The following is an 18894-nucleotide window of genomic DNA, read 5'->3' on the forward strand; positions in this document are numbered from 1 at the left end:
TCTCATGATCCTTTGTATTTCTTCAGTGTCAGTTGTTACTTCTCCTTTTTCATCTCTAATTCTATTGATTTGAGTGTTCTCCCTTTTTTTATTGATGAGTCTGGCTAATGGTTTATCAACTTTATCTTCTCAAAGAACCAGCTTTTAGTTTTTTTGATCTTTGCTATTGTTTCCTTCATTTCTTTTTCATTTATTTCTGATCTGATCTTTATGATTTCTTTCCTTCTGCTAACTTTGGGTTTTTTGTTCTTTCTCTAATTGCTTTAGGTGTAAGGTTAGGTTGTTTATTTGAGATGTTTCTTGTTTCTTGAGGTAAGATTGTATTGCTATAAACTTCCCTCTTAGCACTGCATTTGCTGCATCCCATAGGTTTTGGTTTGTCGTGTTTTCATTGTCGTTTGTTTCTAGGTATTTTTTGATTTCCTCTTTGATTTCTTCAATGGTGTCTTGGTTATTTAGTGGTGTATTGTTTAGCCTCCATGTGTTTGTAATTTTTACAGATTTTTTTCTTGTAATTGATATCTAGTGTCACAGCGTTGTGGTCAGAAAAGATACTTGATACGATTTCAGTTTTCTTAAATTTACCAAGGCTTGATTTGTGACCCAAAGTATGATCTGTCCTGGAGAGTGTTCCATGAGCACTTGAGAAGAAAGTTTATTCTGTTGTTTTTGGTTGGAATGTCCTATAAATATCAATTAAGTCCATCTTGTTTAATGTGTCATTTAAAGCTTGTGTTTCCTTATTTATTTTCATTTTGGATATCTGTCCATTGGTAAAAGTGGGGTGTTAAAAAGTCCCCTACTATGAGTGTGTTCCTGTCGATTTCCCCTTTTATGGCTGTTAGCATTTGCCTTATGTATTGAGGTGCTCCTATGTTGGGTGCATAAATATTTACAATTGTTATATCTTCTTCTTGGATTGATCCCTTGATCATTTTGTAGTGTCTTTCTTTGTCTCTTGTAATAGTCTTTATTTTAAAGTTTATTTTGTCTGGTACGAGAATTGCTACTCCAGCTTTCTTTTGATTTCCATTTGCATGGAATCTCTTTTTCCATCACTCACTTTCAGTCTTTATGCATCCCGAGGTCTGAAGTGGGTCTCTGGCAGATGTCATATATACGGGTCTTGTTTTTGTATCCATTCAGCCAGTTAAAATAGACTGTTATATGCATAAGTTGTTATGTATGAACATTGTGCTAACCACAAACTGAAAATCTATAACAGATACACAGAAAATTAAAAGAAAGCAATACAAACATAACACTAAAGAAATTCATCAAATCACAAGGGAAGAGAACAAGACAAGAAGAAAGAAACCAAAAATAATTTACAAAAACAACCATAAAACAATTTAAAAAATGGCAGTAAGTATATCCCTATCAATAATTACTTTAAATGTAAATGTACTAAATGCTCCAATCAAAAGACAAAGGGTGGCTGAATGGTTAAAAAAGAAAACCAAGATCCAAGTATATACTGCCCACAAGAGACTTACTTCAGATCTAAAGACACACACAGACTGGAATTAAGGAGATGGAAAAAGATGTTCCATGCATATAAAATGAAAAGAAATCTGGGGTAGCAATGCTTATATCAGACATAATAGACTTTAAAACAAAGACTGTAATGGAGCAAATAAGGACATTACATAATGATCAAGGGATCAATCCAAGAAGACGATATAACATTTGTAAATACCTATGCAGCCAATATAGGAGCACCTAAATACATAAATATTAACAGACATAAAGGGACGTATTGATAGTAGTACAATAATAGTAGGAGACTTTAACACCCCACTTACAACAATGAATAGATCATCTAGATGGAAAGTCAGTAAGGGAACATTGACCTTTAAGTACACATTAGACCAGATGGACTTAATAGATAAATCTATATAGAACATTTTACTCCAGAAGAACAGAATACACATTCTTTTCACACAGGAACATTCGCCAGGATAGATCACATGTTAGGCCACAAGGCAAGTGTCAACAAATTTAAGAAGATCCAGATCACATCAAGCATCTTTTCTGACCACAACAGTACAGAACTAGAAGCCAGTTACAAGATGAAAACTGGAAAAAACACAAACACCTGGAGGTTAAGTAACATACTACTAAACAACCAGTGGGTCAATGAAAAAATCAAAGAGGAGAGTTAAAAATACCTGGAGACAAATGATAATGGAAATACAGCAATGCAAAATCTACGGGACTCAGTAAAAGCAGTTTTAAGAGGAATGTTTATAGCAATACAGGCCTACATCAGGAAACAAGAAAAATCTCAAACAATCTAACTTTATATGTAAAGGAGCTAGAAAAAGAAGAACAAAACCCAAAGTTAGTAGAAGGAAGGAAATAATAAAGATCAGAGCAGAAATAAGTGAAATAGAGACTAAAAAACCAATAGAAAAGATCAGTGATACTAAAAACTGGTTCATTGAAAAGATAAAGGAACTTGATAAATCTTTAGTTACATTCATCAAGAAAAAAAAGAGAGAGGGCCAAATAAATAAAATCAGAAGTGAAAGAAAGAGGAGAGTTACAATCAACCACACAGAAATAGAGGATCGTAAGAGATTACCATGAACAACTATATATCAACAAATTGAATAACCTAGAAGAAATGGATAAATTCCTAGAAACACACAATCTTCCAAGACCAAATCAGGAAGAAATAGAAAATATGAACAGACTGATTATGAGTAATGAAATTGAGTCAGTAATAAGAAAACTCCTAACAAACAAAAGTCCTGAACCAGACTGCTTCACGATGAATTCTACCAAACACTTGAAAAGTTAGCACCTACTTTTTTCAAACTATTCCAGAAAAACTGGAGATGAAGGAATACTTCCAAACTCATTCTAGGAGGCCAGCATTACCCAGATACCAAAATCAGATAAAGACACTACAAGAAAAGAAAATTACAGGCCATTGTCACTGATGAACAGAGATGCAAAAATCCTCAACAGAATATTAGCAAACTGAATTGAACAATACATTAAAAGGATCATACACCATAATCAAGTGGGATATATCCCAGTGTTGCAAATTCAACATCCATTTATGATAAAAACTCTCAACAAAGTGTGTATAGAGAGAACTTAACTTCACATAATAAAGGTCATATTTGACAATCCCACAGCTAACATTATACTCAACAGTGAAAAGCTGAAAGCATTTCCTCTAAGATCAGGAACAAGTCAAGGATGCCCACTCCTACCACTTTTATTCAACATAATATTGAAAGTCCTAGCCACAGAAGTCGGACACATGAACAAAATTAAAGGCATCCAGATTGGAAAAAAAGTAAAACTGTCACTATTTGCTGATGACATGATATTATATATAGAAAACCCTAATGATTCCACCAAAAAACTATTAGAATTAATCAATGAATTCAGTAAAGTTGCAGGGTACAAAATTAATATACATAAATCTGTGATATTTTTATACACTAATAATCTCTCAGAAAGAGAAATTAAGAAAATTTTATTTACAATTGTATCAAAAAGATTGAAATACATACTGAGGAATAAATTTAACCAAGGAGGCAAAAGACTTGTGTGCTGAAAACTATAAGACACTGATGAAAGAAAATGAAAATGACACCAATAAATGGAAGGGTATATCATTTTCATGGATAAGAATTTATATTGTTAAAATGTTCATACTACCCAAAGCAATCTATAGATTCAGTGCAATGCCTATCAAAATACCAGTGGCATTTTTCACATAAATGAAACCACAAAAGACCATAAATAGCCAAAGCAGTATTAAGAAAGAAAGGAAAAGTTGGAAGTTGTATGTGCTCTGATTTCAAACTATACTACAAAGCTATAGTAGTCAAAACTGTATGGTACTGGCACAAAAAGTAACACAGATCAGTGGAAAGAAATAAAGGACCCAACCCTCATTTATATGGTCAATTAATTTACAGCAAAGGAGCCAAGAATACACAATGGGGAACAGACAGTCTGTTCAATAAATGGTGTTGGGAAAATTGGACAGCTACATGCTAAAGAGTGAAACTGGCCCACTTTTTTACACTATATTCAAAGAAAAACTCACAATGGATTAAAAAGTTAAATGTAAGACCTGAAACCATAAAAATTCCAGAAAAAAATCATAGTGTGCCCTTTGACACTGGTCTTAGCAATATTTTTTGGATCTGACTCCTCATGCAAGGAAAACAAAAGCAAAAATAAACAAATGGGACCACATCAAACTAAAAAGTTTTTACACAGCAAAGGAAACCATCAACAAAATGGAAAGGCAACCTATGGAATGGAAGAAGATATTTGAAATGATATATCTGCTAAGGGGTTAATATCCGAAATATGTTAATAACTCACACAACTCAATATCAAAAAACAAACAATCCATTTAGAACATGGACAGAGGACCTGTTTAGGCATTTTTCCAAGGAGGACATACAGATGGCCAAAAGGCCCATGAAAAGATGCTTAGCATCACTAATCATCAGGGAAATGCAAATCAAATCCATGGTTAGATACCACCTCATACTTGTCAGAATGGCTATCAAAAAGAGAACAAATAACAGGTGTTGATGAGGATGTGGAGAAAAGGGAACCCTTGTATACTGTTGGTGGGGATGTAAATTGGTGCAGCCACTATGGAAAAGTATGGAAATTCCTCAAAAAATTAAAAATAGAACTGCCATATGATCTACTATTTCTCTCCTGGATATTTATCCAAAGAAAATGAAAACACTAATTTGATGCAACTTTGATATACATGCCTGTGTTCAGTTTCCTGTGATTTTATAAGGTGTGGTAGGCAGTATGGTGCAATGGAAGGATTAAGGCCCTGGAATTCCTTGCTTTGAACCCTAACTTCACCTCTGTTGTGAGACCTTGGGCAAATTTTGATCTTCTTTGGTCCTGTTTCCTCATCTGTCAATGAAGATTATTATTATTCTGTAGAATTGTTTAGGGGATTCAGTTAGATCATGTGTTTGGCAAGTGTTCTGGCATGCAAATTCTGTGAGGACAGGGCTTTTATTATCTGCTTTGGTCACCATTTTTTACATTATTGAGACCAGTATCTGACATACAGCAGAAGTCAGTAAATATTTTGATGACTGAATGAATTAGTAGTTTTCTTTTTTTTAGTTTTCTCAGTTCATATTTCACAATCAAGGAAGCTTAGTGTTTTAAAATTTTTTAAAAATTAATTAATTTTTTAATTGAAGTATGGTTGATTTACAGTGTTGCAGTAGTTTCAGGTGTTTAGCAAAGTGATTCAGTTATACATACATATATGTATTTGTTTTCAGATTCTTCTCCCTTACAAGTTATTAAAAAATATTGAGTATAGTTCCCTGTGCTATATGATAGGTCCCTGTTGGTTATCTATTTTATATATAGTAGTGTGCATATGTTAATCCCAAATTCCTAATTTATTCCTCCCCACCCTGTCCCCTTTGGTAACCATAAATTTGCTTTCTATGTCTGTGGGCCTATTTCTGTTTTGTATATGAGTTCATTTGTATCATTTTTTTTAGATTCCACGTATAAGCAATATCATATGATATTTGTCTTTCTCTGACTTCACTTAATATAACAGGTCCATCCATGTTGCTGCAAATGGCATTATTTCTTTCTTTTTTATGGCTCAGTAATGTTACATTGTGTACCTGTATCATATCTTCTTTATCTATTCATCTGTTGATGGACATTTAGGTTGAAGGAAGGTTAATTTTGATGTGAATCCCTCCTTACCCTCTCCCTTGCCACACAGCCATCAGAGTGCTCTTTCTTAAAAGTAAATAAAATGTCATTCTCGTGCTTGAAAGATTCCTTACCATGGCTCAAGGCTCTCCCTGTCCCTTGTGACTCCACCCTAGCTCCTCCCAATCTCTCCCATCTCAGGAAAGGACCCTGTCCTGAAATCACTTGCTCAGTTATCTTTGATTCTTCCCATTCCTTCATTCCTCAATCCATCACCTGGTTCTGTCACTTCTACCTCTGAAATGGATCATTAATGTGTCCAATTCTCTTCATCTCCCCTACACCACCTTTGTCCTAGTTACTCTCGTTTCTTATGGAGACCAGCAGCCTAGGTGACAGACAATAGCCTCTCATATCCTAACTGGTTTCTCTGTTTCCATTCTTGATTTCCATATAATCTACTTTGCACACACAACAGCCAGAAAGAGGGAGAGAGAAACAGAGAGAGAGCGAGAGAGCACTGTTAAAAACATAGTATCTCTCATTGGTTTAACAACCTCCATTAGATTTCCATTGCCCTCAAATGAAGTCTAAACTCCTTGCCATGGTCTCCAAGAGCTCACCTGATTGGATCTTCATCTAATTATGCTGCCTGCTTGGTTACCATGTTGCTACCATATTGGGCTCTCTTTCTGTTCCTTTAGCATGGCAAGCACTTCCCCATTGCAGGGTTTTTGTGCTTGACATTCATTTTGCATGGATATCTTGCCGCCAGTTTTGATCGACCTTTTCCTATCATTGGGTTCTCAGCTCAAGAATCATCTAGTCAACTAAAAGAAAAATGCACATTGTAAGAGTTGTGACTTTGAGTTTTACTCAGGGAATTTAATGAGGACTATAGCCTAGGAAATAGCCTCTCAAGTAGGTCGAGTGAACTGCTCTGCGGAGGTAGGGGAGAAGCCAGTATGTATATGATTTGGGGCTAGGAAATACGTGTAGTCAAGCATACATCTCAGTAAGAGGTTAATGTTAGTCATAAGACACAGATAATGATTTTAGTGCTTTTCTGTGTATGGGAAAATGTAAGAATCTGGGTTCATTAAAATTCTTCCTGAGATACACATCTAACTTTCTGAGGGGCCTGTTTTTCCAAAGCACAGAGTGCCTCATTCTGTTTTACATCCCAAATTCCTTTCAGGGTGTACTGTAAGTCAGCAACTGCAGTGGCTAATGACTTAATCCTTGTAGAATTAAATGGTGAGCAACATTCTGTTTTATATTCTCATCTCCTTCCTTGATTACCTAATCTAAATAAAATCACTCTTTCTATTCACTCTGTGATGTAGCTGAGTTATCTCATTCATTTGTTAATATTGAGTAGCTTGCTGTTTGGCGTCACCACTAGAATGTAAGTTCCCTATAATCAGAAGCCTTACCTGTCTTGTTTACCATAAAATACCTAGTACCGATAATAATGCTTTCCCTGTAATAGATGCTCAATAAATATTGGGTTGGCCAAAAAGTTCTTTCTGGTTTTTCCATAAGATATTATGGAACGAACTTTTTGGCCAGCCCAGTATTTGGTAAATAAATAAAACTTTGCATAACAGTGTTCCCATATATGATTGGGGTAATTATGGAGGGAGGATATCAATACTGAATATAGTTACCAGCAAAGGGTAGAACTTGAGGTGAACTTTTAGGAATGGGTAGTGTTCCGACTCATGGAAAAGAGGAGAGGATATTCTACACGAGCAAGTTCACAGTCAGGAGAGAGCGTTCTGTCTGTCATTCGTAAATGTCATTCAATGATAGGGGCATCTTGAATAATAAATGATTCATGAAAAATTCCAGCCTTTCTAGAATGATTTAATTCTTCCTGTATTTAGTGTAGGTATTCTCTAGAGAAAATTCTAGGCACTTATAATGTTAATTGTAAAAGATCCACATTTTTTACCCTTATCTGTTTGTCCTAATTCTTATATTTCAAGGCAAATGCCTAAAAAGATGATCTTTCCTTGGGGTTAACTGAGGCCATAAATTTATTTGTTGTCAGATAAAATATATTCCCCTAGAATTACGTTTTTACTATTTTTATGTGAACACATTTTTTTTCAGAGACTGTAATTTATGTATTTCTTAAGTAAAACTTATTTTAAGAAATCACATTAATCTTTTGGATTCAGATTGTTTATTAACTATATTGTATCACTAATGATTATTCTAGTGTTTCTCAACCAATGAAATTATTTGTTAAATTTTAATGAATTAAGCAACAGTATCCTGGTTGCTTAGCAAAGTGTACTTGCACAATTGGGATCATTTTCCTAATCATTTAAAATTAATCATCCCAGGTCTTCAAACTATGCTTTAGAAGTAGAAATAAAGCACAAATTATGTTTTCTTCAGTTGATTTCTATTAGATGTATGAAGTCCACATAGTTGGGGAAACAAGTCTCTATTTTACAAATTTATTTTTAAAAATTTACATCATTTTATCATGAGATCACTGCAGTCAATTTCTTTTTCTTTTAACCCTTCATTAATGCCTTACTATGATTCTTTGTATGTCTGAATTTAGCACTTCATTAAGATTATATTCTTCCTCTGCTACATGGTACTTTTCCCTACCATTTCATACCAGAAGTTCTCAGCATTCTATTCACTATTCCTATATTCCCATATGCCAGACAAGCAAGGTAATTGCCAGTGACACCTTATAAATCAATAAACAATGATATGCTTCTAGACCTCATGATTATCTTCCTTCAGTAACAAAACACTCTTCCCACAAGACAGTGATAAACATGTTTGCCTAGGAAATTTGTTTCTCTGACTCTTACCACATAACAAGTGTTTTTTAAAGCATAGTGTAATTTAAATTATAAAATTAATGCGATTACTTTCATTTAGATGTATCTTTTCTTTTACAACATGAAATATGGAGTAAAGAAGAGTAAAGATTGTTATAAGTAGCTTTTACTGACTTAAAAAATCCCCAAGGTATTGGAACTATCAGATCAGTTCACTGAAAATTTCTAAAGGCAATGCCAAGTCTCAAAGCTTTAATGAATAATTGGCTATAATGAAAGATGGTTATAATGAAAGATGGAATGTGACACCATTCATTCATTCAACAAAAATTAAAGTGCCTCCTTTGTTCCAGGTGTTTATTTTTGCTGTTTTCTCTCTTGCTGGTCTTGTTTGTTTGTTTGTTTTTTACTACGCCCTTGACTAACACTGGTTGGCTTCCAATGACATCTGTTTAGCAGCCCTCCAAATACTGGCTCTCTCCTGAAGCATATATATGAGTTCTCTGGAGGGGCTTGGGGTTATCCCACTACCCTTGAAATGACAGACCAGCTCTAGCTCAGTCTTTTCCAATTACTCTCGGCTCTTTCCACTGGCATTGTATCCCACTACTTTTTGCTGCTTGGGTGTGTTTGCACGAGGGCCAGCCTTCTTGGGTGGGGCACTGGTAAGATGGTTCAAGTCTGATCACTCTCTCTGGTCATACTTGACCCATGGGAGACTGTGGCATCTTTGTCAGGGCAAAGGTGGGTATGCAGAATGCTCCTCAGCTCTCCCCAATTTCCTTTTTCTCTGATCAACCAGATACATGAGCCAAAAGTCTGCTTCCACCTGGAATGTGTCATTCTCCCCAGCAGGCCCCTCCGTTTATGATAGTGATGCACGTGGGGCCTTCCTCATTTAGCTGGAGTGCAGTTTATGGGCAGAAGCACCCTCTTTCCAATCGCTTAGGCAGCCAGGAGAAAGCCTTGGTGTTCTCCACAAGGTCAGAGTCTGGGAACTTCAGTGATACCTGCTTTCACTTCCTCTAGTCTTCTGCTTATATGGAGTTGGGGGAGTGGGCATGCCTGAAAGTTTACAAAACAGTTTTTGTTTTCAGGTGACCAACAGGTAAAGTCCCATTCATATCTATTATATTATGCATATGTACAAATAAATCATGTGTATATACACATAAATATATGAAATTTGGAAATACTTGGAGACCATTGGTCTTTTAGTATGTGAACTATGTTAGTCCACTGTACTTATTACTATGTGAACTTCACTAAGTTTTTCAGCCTCAACTAGCTCCAAATTACTTCTTGGTGAAGATAGGACAGATAACAAATTCTGCCTTGCAGTATTAATTTATGTGATGTGACTGGTATCGAGTTCATGACAAATAAATCATTTTTAAATCATGAAAAACATGCATTTCTCTCTCTCTTTCTCTAGATATCCTATTGTATGACATCTAGAAAGGAAAAACTATTTAAAGTAATTGTTTATAGCAACAAAGCCAAGGTAAAGAATTTGACTCCGGGTATGGAATACCTGTTCCACGTGAAGACAGTTAGAGGCAAAGATTACAGCATATCTGTAATGAAAAAAGTGGCTACAAGTAAGGAAATATCATAAATAAAATTTTTGCTTTATAGTTTTATAAGAACTGAAAGTATTTTGGCCCAGCATAATTAAAGCTATTTTTAAACATAAAGCTTGATAATTAAGGAATGATGATGATCATAATATGATTAAGAGAACTCTCAAGATATATGTGAACTTAAAAAAGTCTTTGTCTAAATCTATTGGGAACTACATAGAGTTTTTTTTTCTAATCTGAAGCAAACATGTATATATATGTATGTACATACATATCATGTATATCACATATGGAATATATGTATACATATACACACATTATATATACCATGTCATAATGATATAAATGCAATTCATTTTCTGTTGGGGTGGGGGTTTGATAAGCAGAGAACTTCTAGTTTTTCTTCCCTGATGGTTGTAAATTCATTGTAAATCAGTTTCATAATGTTTTGGAGTGGGGTGGAGTAATAGTATTTGTCACCAACAAGTCTTGTGAAAGTTTATGATGTTTACAGGATCCCCTCTTGGTGGAGACCAAATGATAATGCAAGAAACAATATTACTTCACCTGATGAATGGATTAAAAATGCAGGGATATAGGCATGCTGAATACTTTAATGTAGCTGAAAGAACCACATTTGAAAATGTCCTTACTTCTGGCCCTCACACGCTCTCTAACTTATTCTGTTTCATCTTCAACCAACATCTAGCTATCTGCTAGGTGGTAGCTAATGAACCTATAACGTATCATATAAGGATACTTCTGGTTACAAGCACTCAGGAGGCACAATTCTAAAGGAATGACTATTGGAAGTGATTAATGATTGATTAAGGAAAGATATTTGGGAACTAGGGAGGATGTTAATGTGTCACTTAAAATAAAACTCTTGTATATATAATAGCCTATTTCTCTATTTGCAGAGCTGAACATGTAAGACATTATATTGTACATGAATAAATTCAAGGGTTATTATGTAGATGTTTAAATTATACTATTTATGTTTGCTTTATTTTTACATATATGTGTGCAGTTTTTATTTACATATATTTACTTTTTCAATAGAACCATCCAGGATATGTGGCTTAACGTTGAAAGCTGTGAATACTTCTTCTGCAAATTTAATGTGGAATCCAACAGAGACTAACTTCACTCATTATAAGATTTATATATCAAACAGAACATTTGCAAAAGAATATCTTATTTGGGAAATGATGACTGAGCACACAGTTACAGATCTGACTCCTGGTAGAACATATAACATCACAGTACATAGAGTGAGCGGCAGTGTTGAAGGATCTGGCACATTTATCAGAGTTGTTGCAGGTATACAAATTCTTTTTGATATTTAAAAAATTTACATTTGTATTGCATATTATACTGTTCAAGATAAAATTTCAATGCATTTTTTGAAATTTGAAATTTTACAGTCTATAGAATATTTCAGAGGGTAAAAATACTCATTTTACTGGGATATTCTGAGGATTTTTGAGATAATATATGTAAGATGTAAATTGGATAACATAGTATCTGACACATAGTCAGTGCTCAATAAATGTAGCTAATACTATACATAGTTTCACATCAGATGAGAGGTCCAGCTAATGAAATTAGGTGGTTGATTTGGGGATCATCCATTCTCCTAAAACCTTGTTCTTTGTCTTTGATATTCTACTATGTGCTATACACATGAAAAAGCATAGTCTTAGGGTGTGTGGAGAGTAATAAAGGATACAAGCATGGAAATACATATAGTGTAAGTCAAATTAATAGGTGAAGCAATGGAAGTATCTAAGTATTATTGTGGTTGCACAGAAAAGGGAATGATTACCTTCATAGAATGGATGGAAAAGGCTCTCTGGGGCTGCAAAAGGATAAGGAGTCTCCTAATCAGATTAGAGGGCATGTGGGGTGTGTGGAAAGGAGGACTCACAGAGAGAGGGAACAGTCTGTGCAAAATTGTGGAGGTGTAAATGACATGGTGTATTTGTGGAACTGTAAGCAATTCAACATTGCAAGATTTTATTGTTTTTATATGAGAAGAGAACAAAATCCTATTCTGAATAACTTAAAGCATCACTTTTATATCCGAATGAAGTTGTGAAACCTATTAATATTTAAATTTTTTCAAAAGAGAACAAGATTGCAGTAATAATTAATGAGATTACTCTTAAATGATCTTTAAGGCTATGGATCTGACAGATAACCCAAAGCAGACATATGATGATAACTCAGTCTATAGACATTTGTTATGTGGGTGTCATACTGTATTAGTTTCTTATTGGTGGTGTAACAAATTGCCACAAGCTTTGTGGCTTAAAATAACACAAATTGATTGTGTCAGAGTTCTGTAGGTCATAAGTCTGATATGACATGGTTCCCATCAGGCTAAAATCAAGATATTGGGAGGGCTGTGTTCCTTTCTGTAGGCTCTTTGATCATTCAGGTCATTGCAGAATTCTGTTCCTTGTGGCTGTAGGACTGAGGTCACAATTTCCTTGCTGGCTGTCAGCTGAGATCTGATCCCCTTCTAGAGAACGTCTCATTCCTTGGCTTGTGATCTTCTTCCTCTATCTTCAAAGACAACAAAGGAGGGTTGTCTTGCACTCATGATTCAACTCTCTTTTTCCTTTTTTCCCCATTACTTCAGACTCCTCTTTCTCTTCTCTTTTAAGGGCCTTGTGATTAGATTGGATCCACCTGGATAATCTAGGTTGCTCTTCCTGTTTTAAGGTTCATAATCTTAATTCCATCTGCAAAGTCCTTTTTGCCATTGTAATGTAACATTTTCACAGGTTCCAAGGTTTAGAATGTGGAAATCTTGGGAGGCCATTATTCTATGTGTCTTACATACTATTGTTCTCCTAAATGTGGTATATATATATGTGATCATGCAAAGCAAGCAGAGTTTAGAAGTCATACACCAACTTTACTCCTGGATTTGACGCTTGCTAGCTGAGTACTATTGGGTAAGTTACTTAGTAAACTTAGAGTCGATGATCTCTGAGATTCCTTATGGCTCTTAAACACTCTATTACACTTTATTTTTATATTATATATCAATGTATAAGACACATCTTTATTTCTTAAAAAGCATGTGCGTTAAATGATGAATGTCTTTTTCTTCAGGATTTTGCAGTAGGTAAAGTATACAATCAAACACGTTAAAACTGGACTCACTGTAGAAGTTTTAGTCTATGGCAAGGTTTCTTAACCTCAGTACTATTGCCATTTTGGGCTGGGTGATTCCGTCTTGTGGGGATCTGTACATTTTAGGATGTTCAGCAGCATCCCTGACCTCTACCTACTAGATACCAGTAGGATCCTCTTAATTGTGACAATCAAATTTTTTTCTAGAAATCCCCGGAAGTCCAGAAATTGCCATAAGTTGGCAAAAATCACAACAGATGTATGGTAAGCACCGATCTGTATGGTTGGATAGAAAAATTAAATAGTCCACTGAACAAAGGTTGAAAAAAGATGTGATAAATAAGATGTTTTGCTTATGCACAAGTCAAGGAGACAGTGGGGTTAGTGTGAGTGACAGGATTCGCTCACTGAGATTTTGATCAGAGGAAGAAGTGAGCAAGGTAATGCCAATATCAGGAAAGTTTCATGGAAGATATCGAATATCAATGGTCATTTTAGTTAAAGAAGAGAGCACTTTATGAAATAGCAGTAACTTGATGTTCTGGTTGGATCGTGTGGTTTAGCTGATGGTTTTGAGAGATTAGAGGTAGGTAATGGAGAGCTGTGATTTGGGAGGTGAGCTGATAAGAGGAAATGGGAAAGGGTGGTAATCTAGGTTTTCTGATGGACCTCTGGAGCAGAAAGAGGTTTTACTGCCCTACTTTTTATAAAGGAGAGAGTGGTGATCATGGAGCGATGCTGGGCAGAGCACTGAGTGGATATGAGGAGGGAGCTAAAGCTAAGAAATGAAATAGCAGTAATGCATGGTTTTACTAAGAGATGGCCAGGGTTTATAGGGAAAGACAGCAGAATGAACAATAGCTTTAATTATAGCTTGCATTTATTAAGATTTTGCTATGTTCAAACCACTCTTCTAAGCACTTTACATGTGTTAACTTATTTTATTCCCACAACAGTGTGTGGGATAGGAGGATTATTATCTTCAGGTTGATGAGGCCAGAGAGAAATAGAGAGGTTAAGAGTTTTGCCTAAATTCTTAATTTATGTGGCAAAGCTAGGATTTGAACCTAGTTATCCAGTTATAGGACCTGTGACCAATGCCTTACTAAAAATTGATTTTTTAGACACTTGTGGCACCTAATATGATGCTGACTTATTAGAGGATGTTTATTTTACTATACCTAGCCCATTTCCAAAGTGTGAGGAAGCTACAAGAACTTGATAAATAAATGTTGCCTTGACATAGGACATATTTGGATGGAGTCCCCTAAAATTAAATTGGAGGTCACTTCAACTAATAATCTTAGACTTTAAAGAAAAATTATAGATCATCCTATTAATGCTTGAATCCTTTCTAAAATGTTAATACATTTAGTATTTTTCGATGTGCTATTATTCATAAGCCACTTTGTGAAGGTTAGAGGGACGCAAAGTTATCAAGGTGATTAAACCTTGAGCTCTGAAGCTATTGCTCCTGGATCCAAATCCTGGCTCTACTATTTACCTATTTGCTTTGAGACCTTGGTGAAGTTACTTAAATTCTTTGTTCCTCAGTTTTCTCATTTTTAAATGACAATAATCATAGTGTCTCCTTATGATTTGTTACAGCTGTTACATAAAACAATGAGTGAAAAAGCTTAGTGCAGTGCATAGTGTATCATAAACTTGATATGAGTTACTTCTTAATATTCTACATGTCTGGTATCTCCTCGGTCAGAACATATATTATGCCCAACTTGTGATAAATCATGAAAAGTCTTAAACATGATATTGAAAGCATATCATATACAGTGTTGGTACATATGAATTATAAATAAAAGTTAATAATAATGGTGATGGGACTTCTAAGTCTTCACATTTTATTTTAAAATATCTGTCCATTGTAGGCTTTGTTTCCTTGATACTGTTCTGATAGGTTTGTTTGACTCTTTTGTGGGTATTCTGAAGGATGTAACATTTTGGTCTCATTTTGTACACACTCTTTTAAGAATCAGAATCTACTGAGGAACTCCCTAAGAAGCTTGCTTTTCCATTTTGAATCTCTTCTTACTCTCTGTCTCAAAGGTTAATCCACCATAGTTTGTATCAGAACTTTGTATGTGAGGTCCTTCTAACTCTTTTGAGCTCTTTTCCTGTATAGACATCATAGGATCATACTTCCATTTTTTTTCTCAGTTTCTCGAAATGCAGTTGAAGTACATTCACTGAAATGCCAAGGAGAAAAGTTGAGAGATGCTTTAGAGCTGCACTGTCCAGTAGACAGTGATTAGCAACACGTGACTGTTGAGCCTTGAAACAGGACTAGTCCAAATTCAGATGTGCTCTAAGTGCCAAAGACACATGGCATTTCAAAGACTTAGTATGAAAAAAAAGTGATATTATTATCTCATTAATAATTTCATATTGATTATGTGTGAAATGATGTTTTTGATATGTTGTGTTAGATAAAATATATTAAATTAATTTTACATGTTTCTTTTTACTTGTTTAATGTGGCTTACATTGTATTTTTATCAGTGTTGCTTAAGTATGAATCACAAGACTCATACTTGAGCCTACTTAGGGCTCTGAGTTACCCTGCAATAAAAGAAGATGTCTAACTTAGAAAAGGAATTATTTAACAAAATGGTTTGATCACAGGACATCTATTCAATTCTAGGGATTTAGGGTACTAAGGATTAATTTTTGGAAAATTCTGGTCTAAAAAAACTGACTAGGCCTAGAATTCCTCTTGCTAGCCCTAATTAAATTGAACATTATGTGATATTTTTTCTTTTAGAACTCAAAATCCACCTCATGATCTGATTTTTGTTGCTTAGTAACAATTAGATTGAGAGTGATATTTTTGCTTCATATTTTCCTACCTTTTGAGAGATTAAATTCCATGGAGTGCAAATCATGTACTTATTATGGAATCTGTTTCAGTTAATTGAATCTTCCAGTTCATATTCAGGAAGCTACACTCTTTCACAAGGACTTAAGCATTACTTCATCTCTACTACCTTTTCCTGAGGGCAAGCCTCCCTCCTCTCTGCTCAGACTACCGCAATATCCTACTAATTGGCCTCGTGCTGTCACTTTTGCTTCTGTCCAATTCATAGCCCATATTCTAGAGTAATCTTTTAAAATTAAAAAAAAAGTCAGATTGTTTTTCTGCTTAAAATTTTTCAATGTTTTCCATTGCATTTAGGGGAAAAAAATCTAAAATGTTTATTGTGGCCTACATTATCATCAGACTGTTCTTCTTTCTTAAATGATCCCACAACCCAGGCTGGTTTTCTCAGTTACTTTAAATTCTGTCCATTTCCAGGGCTTCTATTCACTCTGCTTTGAAAGGTCTTTACCAAACTGTCCTGAAGTTTCCAGGCCTTCCCTTTTTATCAGATTGGCAAATTTCCAGACAAATATATTCTTCCTCCTCTTGGTGAGACACACTTCATCCTTGGCCAAGGGTTCTTCAGTGTGTAATCTTAAGCCACAGTCTAGGAAACTACATCCTATCTCACCACCATCTCAGTAAACAGCCCTTCACTTCTGTCTTCATTTTTCTTCCAAAGTCTCATCCCAGCTCTTTTTCTAGTTTCTTGCCTAAGACGTCATAAATGTTAGTTACTTTTTAGGACTCTTGAAGAAATAGTATCAGCCCTTACATAAACCAGTAAGTGTGAGTAGTGGTCGGACTTCTGTCATGTTAGACTTTTGTGCATTTTAAAGTGGGCTGGCGAGGAGAATCAAGCTCTTTTCTCTCAAGCCTGAAAATACAGAAGACATAGGTCTGTGTGCAGAATCATCCAGGAAAAATGCCAGCAGCTATGTACAACAAAGAAATTCTACCCATCACAAACGGGGTATTTCTCTGATCTTTCGCCTTAGGTTTGCAGCATTTCTAAAGAGGTATTATAAAACTGTAGTGCTCACTGCATGGACAACTTGGAGATGATGCCAAGAGAATGTTTGTCTCTTTGAGGATGTCATGTGAAAATTAATTGATCAATATTAGCTTTGGCCACTAGGGAGACAGTTGTATTATAAGCATTAAAGGAATTTTTCAAAGGAGATAAGGAAAACCATTCTAAAAGTATATCCCCCCCCAAAAATACTAGGAAACTTACCTGTTAAAATATCTATTTTATGCAATGTGCCCTATCAGTTTTGTTAGGAAATGTACACTTTATTTTTTTTTAATATATCAATTTCCAAATCATCTCTGGTGTCGGGGGGCGGGAGTGTTTAAAATGATAAATGGAGTTCAGTGACTAATTCCAGACTACTTTATTTTGGAAATAGTGTTAGATTGGATCTGTATCAGGATGTTTTTTGCATGCTTGGCTTCATAATCTCTCTCCCTCCCTGTATATTGTTTGGAATCTGCACTAAAGATAAGAAGAGTGCGAATCTGACTCATTGGCAATCAATCCAAAGAACTTTACATAGAAAACGCCCTTCAAGCAGGTACAGGCAGCATAAACAAAACTTTGGAAACAGTGGAAGCAAAGGTAGAAAAAATATGGTTGAAATGGCTAGGACACTTACTACTTACTGTTTAAAAACTATCTTTTTTTCATTTCCAATATGAAATTTTGGCAGATTTTGATATTTTTTGGATATTTATTTCTGTTTGATAAATATCCAGGTAATTGGATAGTAGTTTGTACTTATCTTTAAAATGATTCAGTTTTTCAATTAGAGCATAAGCTTTAAAAAAAACAGTCTGGTCAACCAAAAGGTTTCAGTAGGTAAGGAATATCCCAGAAATAGATACATGAATTGATGTATCATTTTTGATAATTAAGCTTAGAAACTAGGTATTTTTAAAGATATACATGCCTAACACCTACATAGAGCTAGAGATAATCTAAAGGATCTGATGCTTTCTGACAATTTGGTTATTTTGAAACCTGGCCCTTAGACTATTGATTTTCCTTTTTTCTTTGAAGGTTTAGGAGAATAACTATTTTAAACCTCTGTTTTTCAATATCAGAACCGGAAAAACCTGAGAAACTTAAAGCCTTCAATATTTCTGCACATTCCTTTTCTCTGCACTGGAGCCTACCTTCTGGCCATGTGGACGGGTTTCACGTGGATCTTGTTCCTGACAGTGGCTTTGTTACTATCAAAGATCTTGGAGGTGGAGAATATCAGGTATAGTTTTCATTATCGTACTTGCCAGACTAACTTGTATTTATATTTGGTCCAAATAGGAAAGTTCTTTATGAAACTCATCCACCATGAAAACTTACTCCTTTGAGACTTTTTAAAAGCATAAGATGAAGACAAAAACACGGATGCCGAATTGATGAGTTTAAGTTTCAGCATTGGTGGACTGTTACCTTAGTAACGTCTGTGTCTCTTTTTTTAAGTCTACCCTGAACCTACAGCCAGCGATCCAAGGGTTCATGAATAGTTTAACAATGAAAGGGCAGAGCTATTGAGTAATCCACGCTCATTAATTGTGCACTTGCCAGGGGGATCTGTCTTTAAATCATTAATGCAGGCAACATTTCTCTCTAGAGCCATCAATGTGATTCCACTGCCTGAAAAATGTAATAATGATGGATTTTCTTATGATTTTTCTTTTACTTTTTATTGGAACTTCAGAGACACAGGTATTTTGTACACACCCTTAAATACCAGGGCTAAGCAATGGACTGTAA

General features: G+C 35.1%; 1 protein-coding gene across 5 annotated transcripts in view; it reads left to right on the forward strand.

The window, feature by feature from the left end:
- PTPRQ (protein tyrosine phosphatase receptor type Q) overlaps positions 1 to 18894 on the forward strand; it is a 280514-nt gene that overhangs the window by 51414 nt on the left and 210206 nt on the right. For all 5 annotated transcript variants that reach the window (XM_059936586.1, XM_059936587.1, XM_059936583.1 and 2 more), the window contains exons 17-19: positions 9946 to 10111; positions 11156 to 11416; positions 18222 to 18382. In XM_059936586.1, the coding sequence (XP_059792569.1) occupies positions 9946 to 10111; positions 11156 to 11416; positions 18222 to 18382 (588 nt within the window). The remainder of the gene's footprint in view (positions 1 to 9945; positions 10112 to 11155; positions 11417 to 18221; positions 18383 to 18894) is intronic.

This window comes from Balaenoptera ricei, chromosome 10 (genome assembly GCF_028023285.1).
Source record: "Balaenoptera ricei isolate mBalRic1 chromosome 10, mBalRic1.hap2, whole genome shotgun sequence".
NCBI lineage: Eukaryota > Metazoa > Chordata > Mammalia > Artiodactyla > Balaenopteridae > Balaenoptera > Balaenoptera ricei.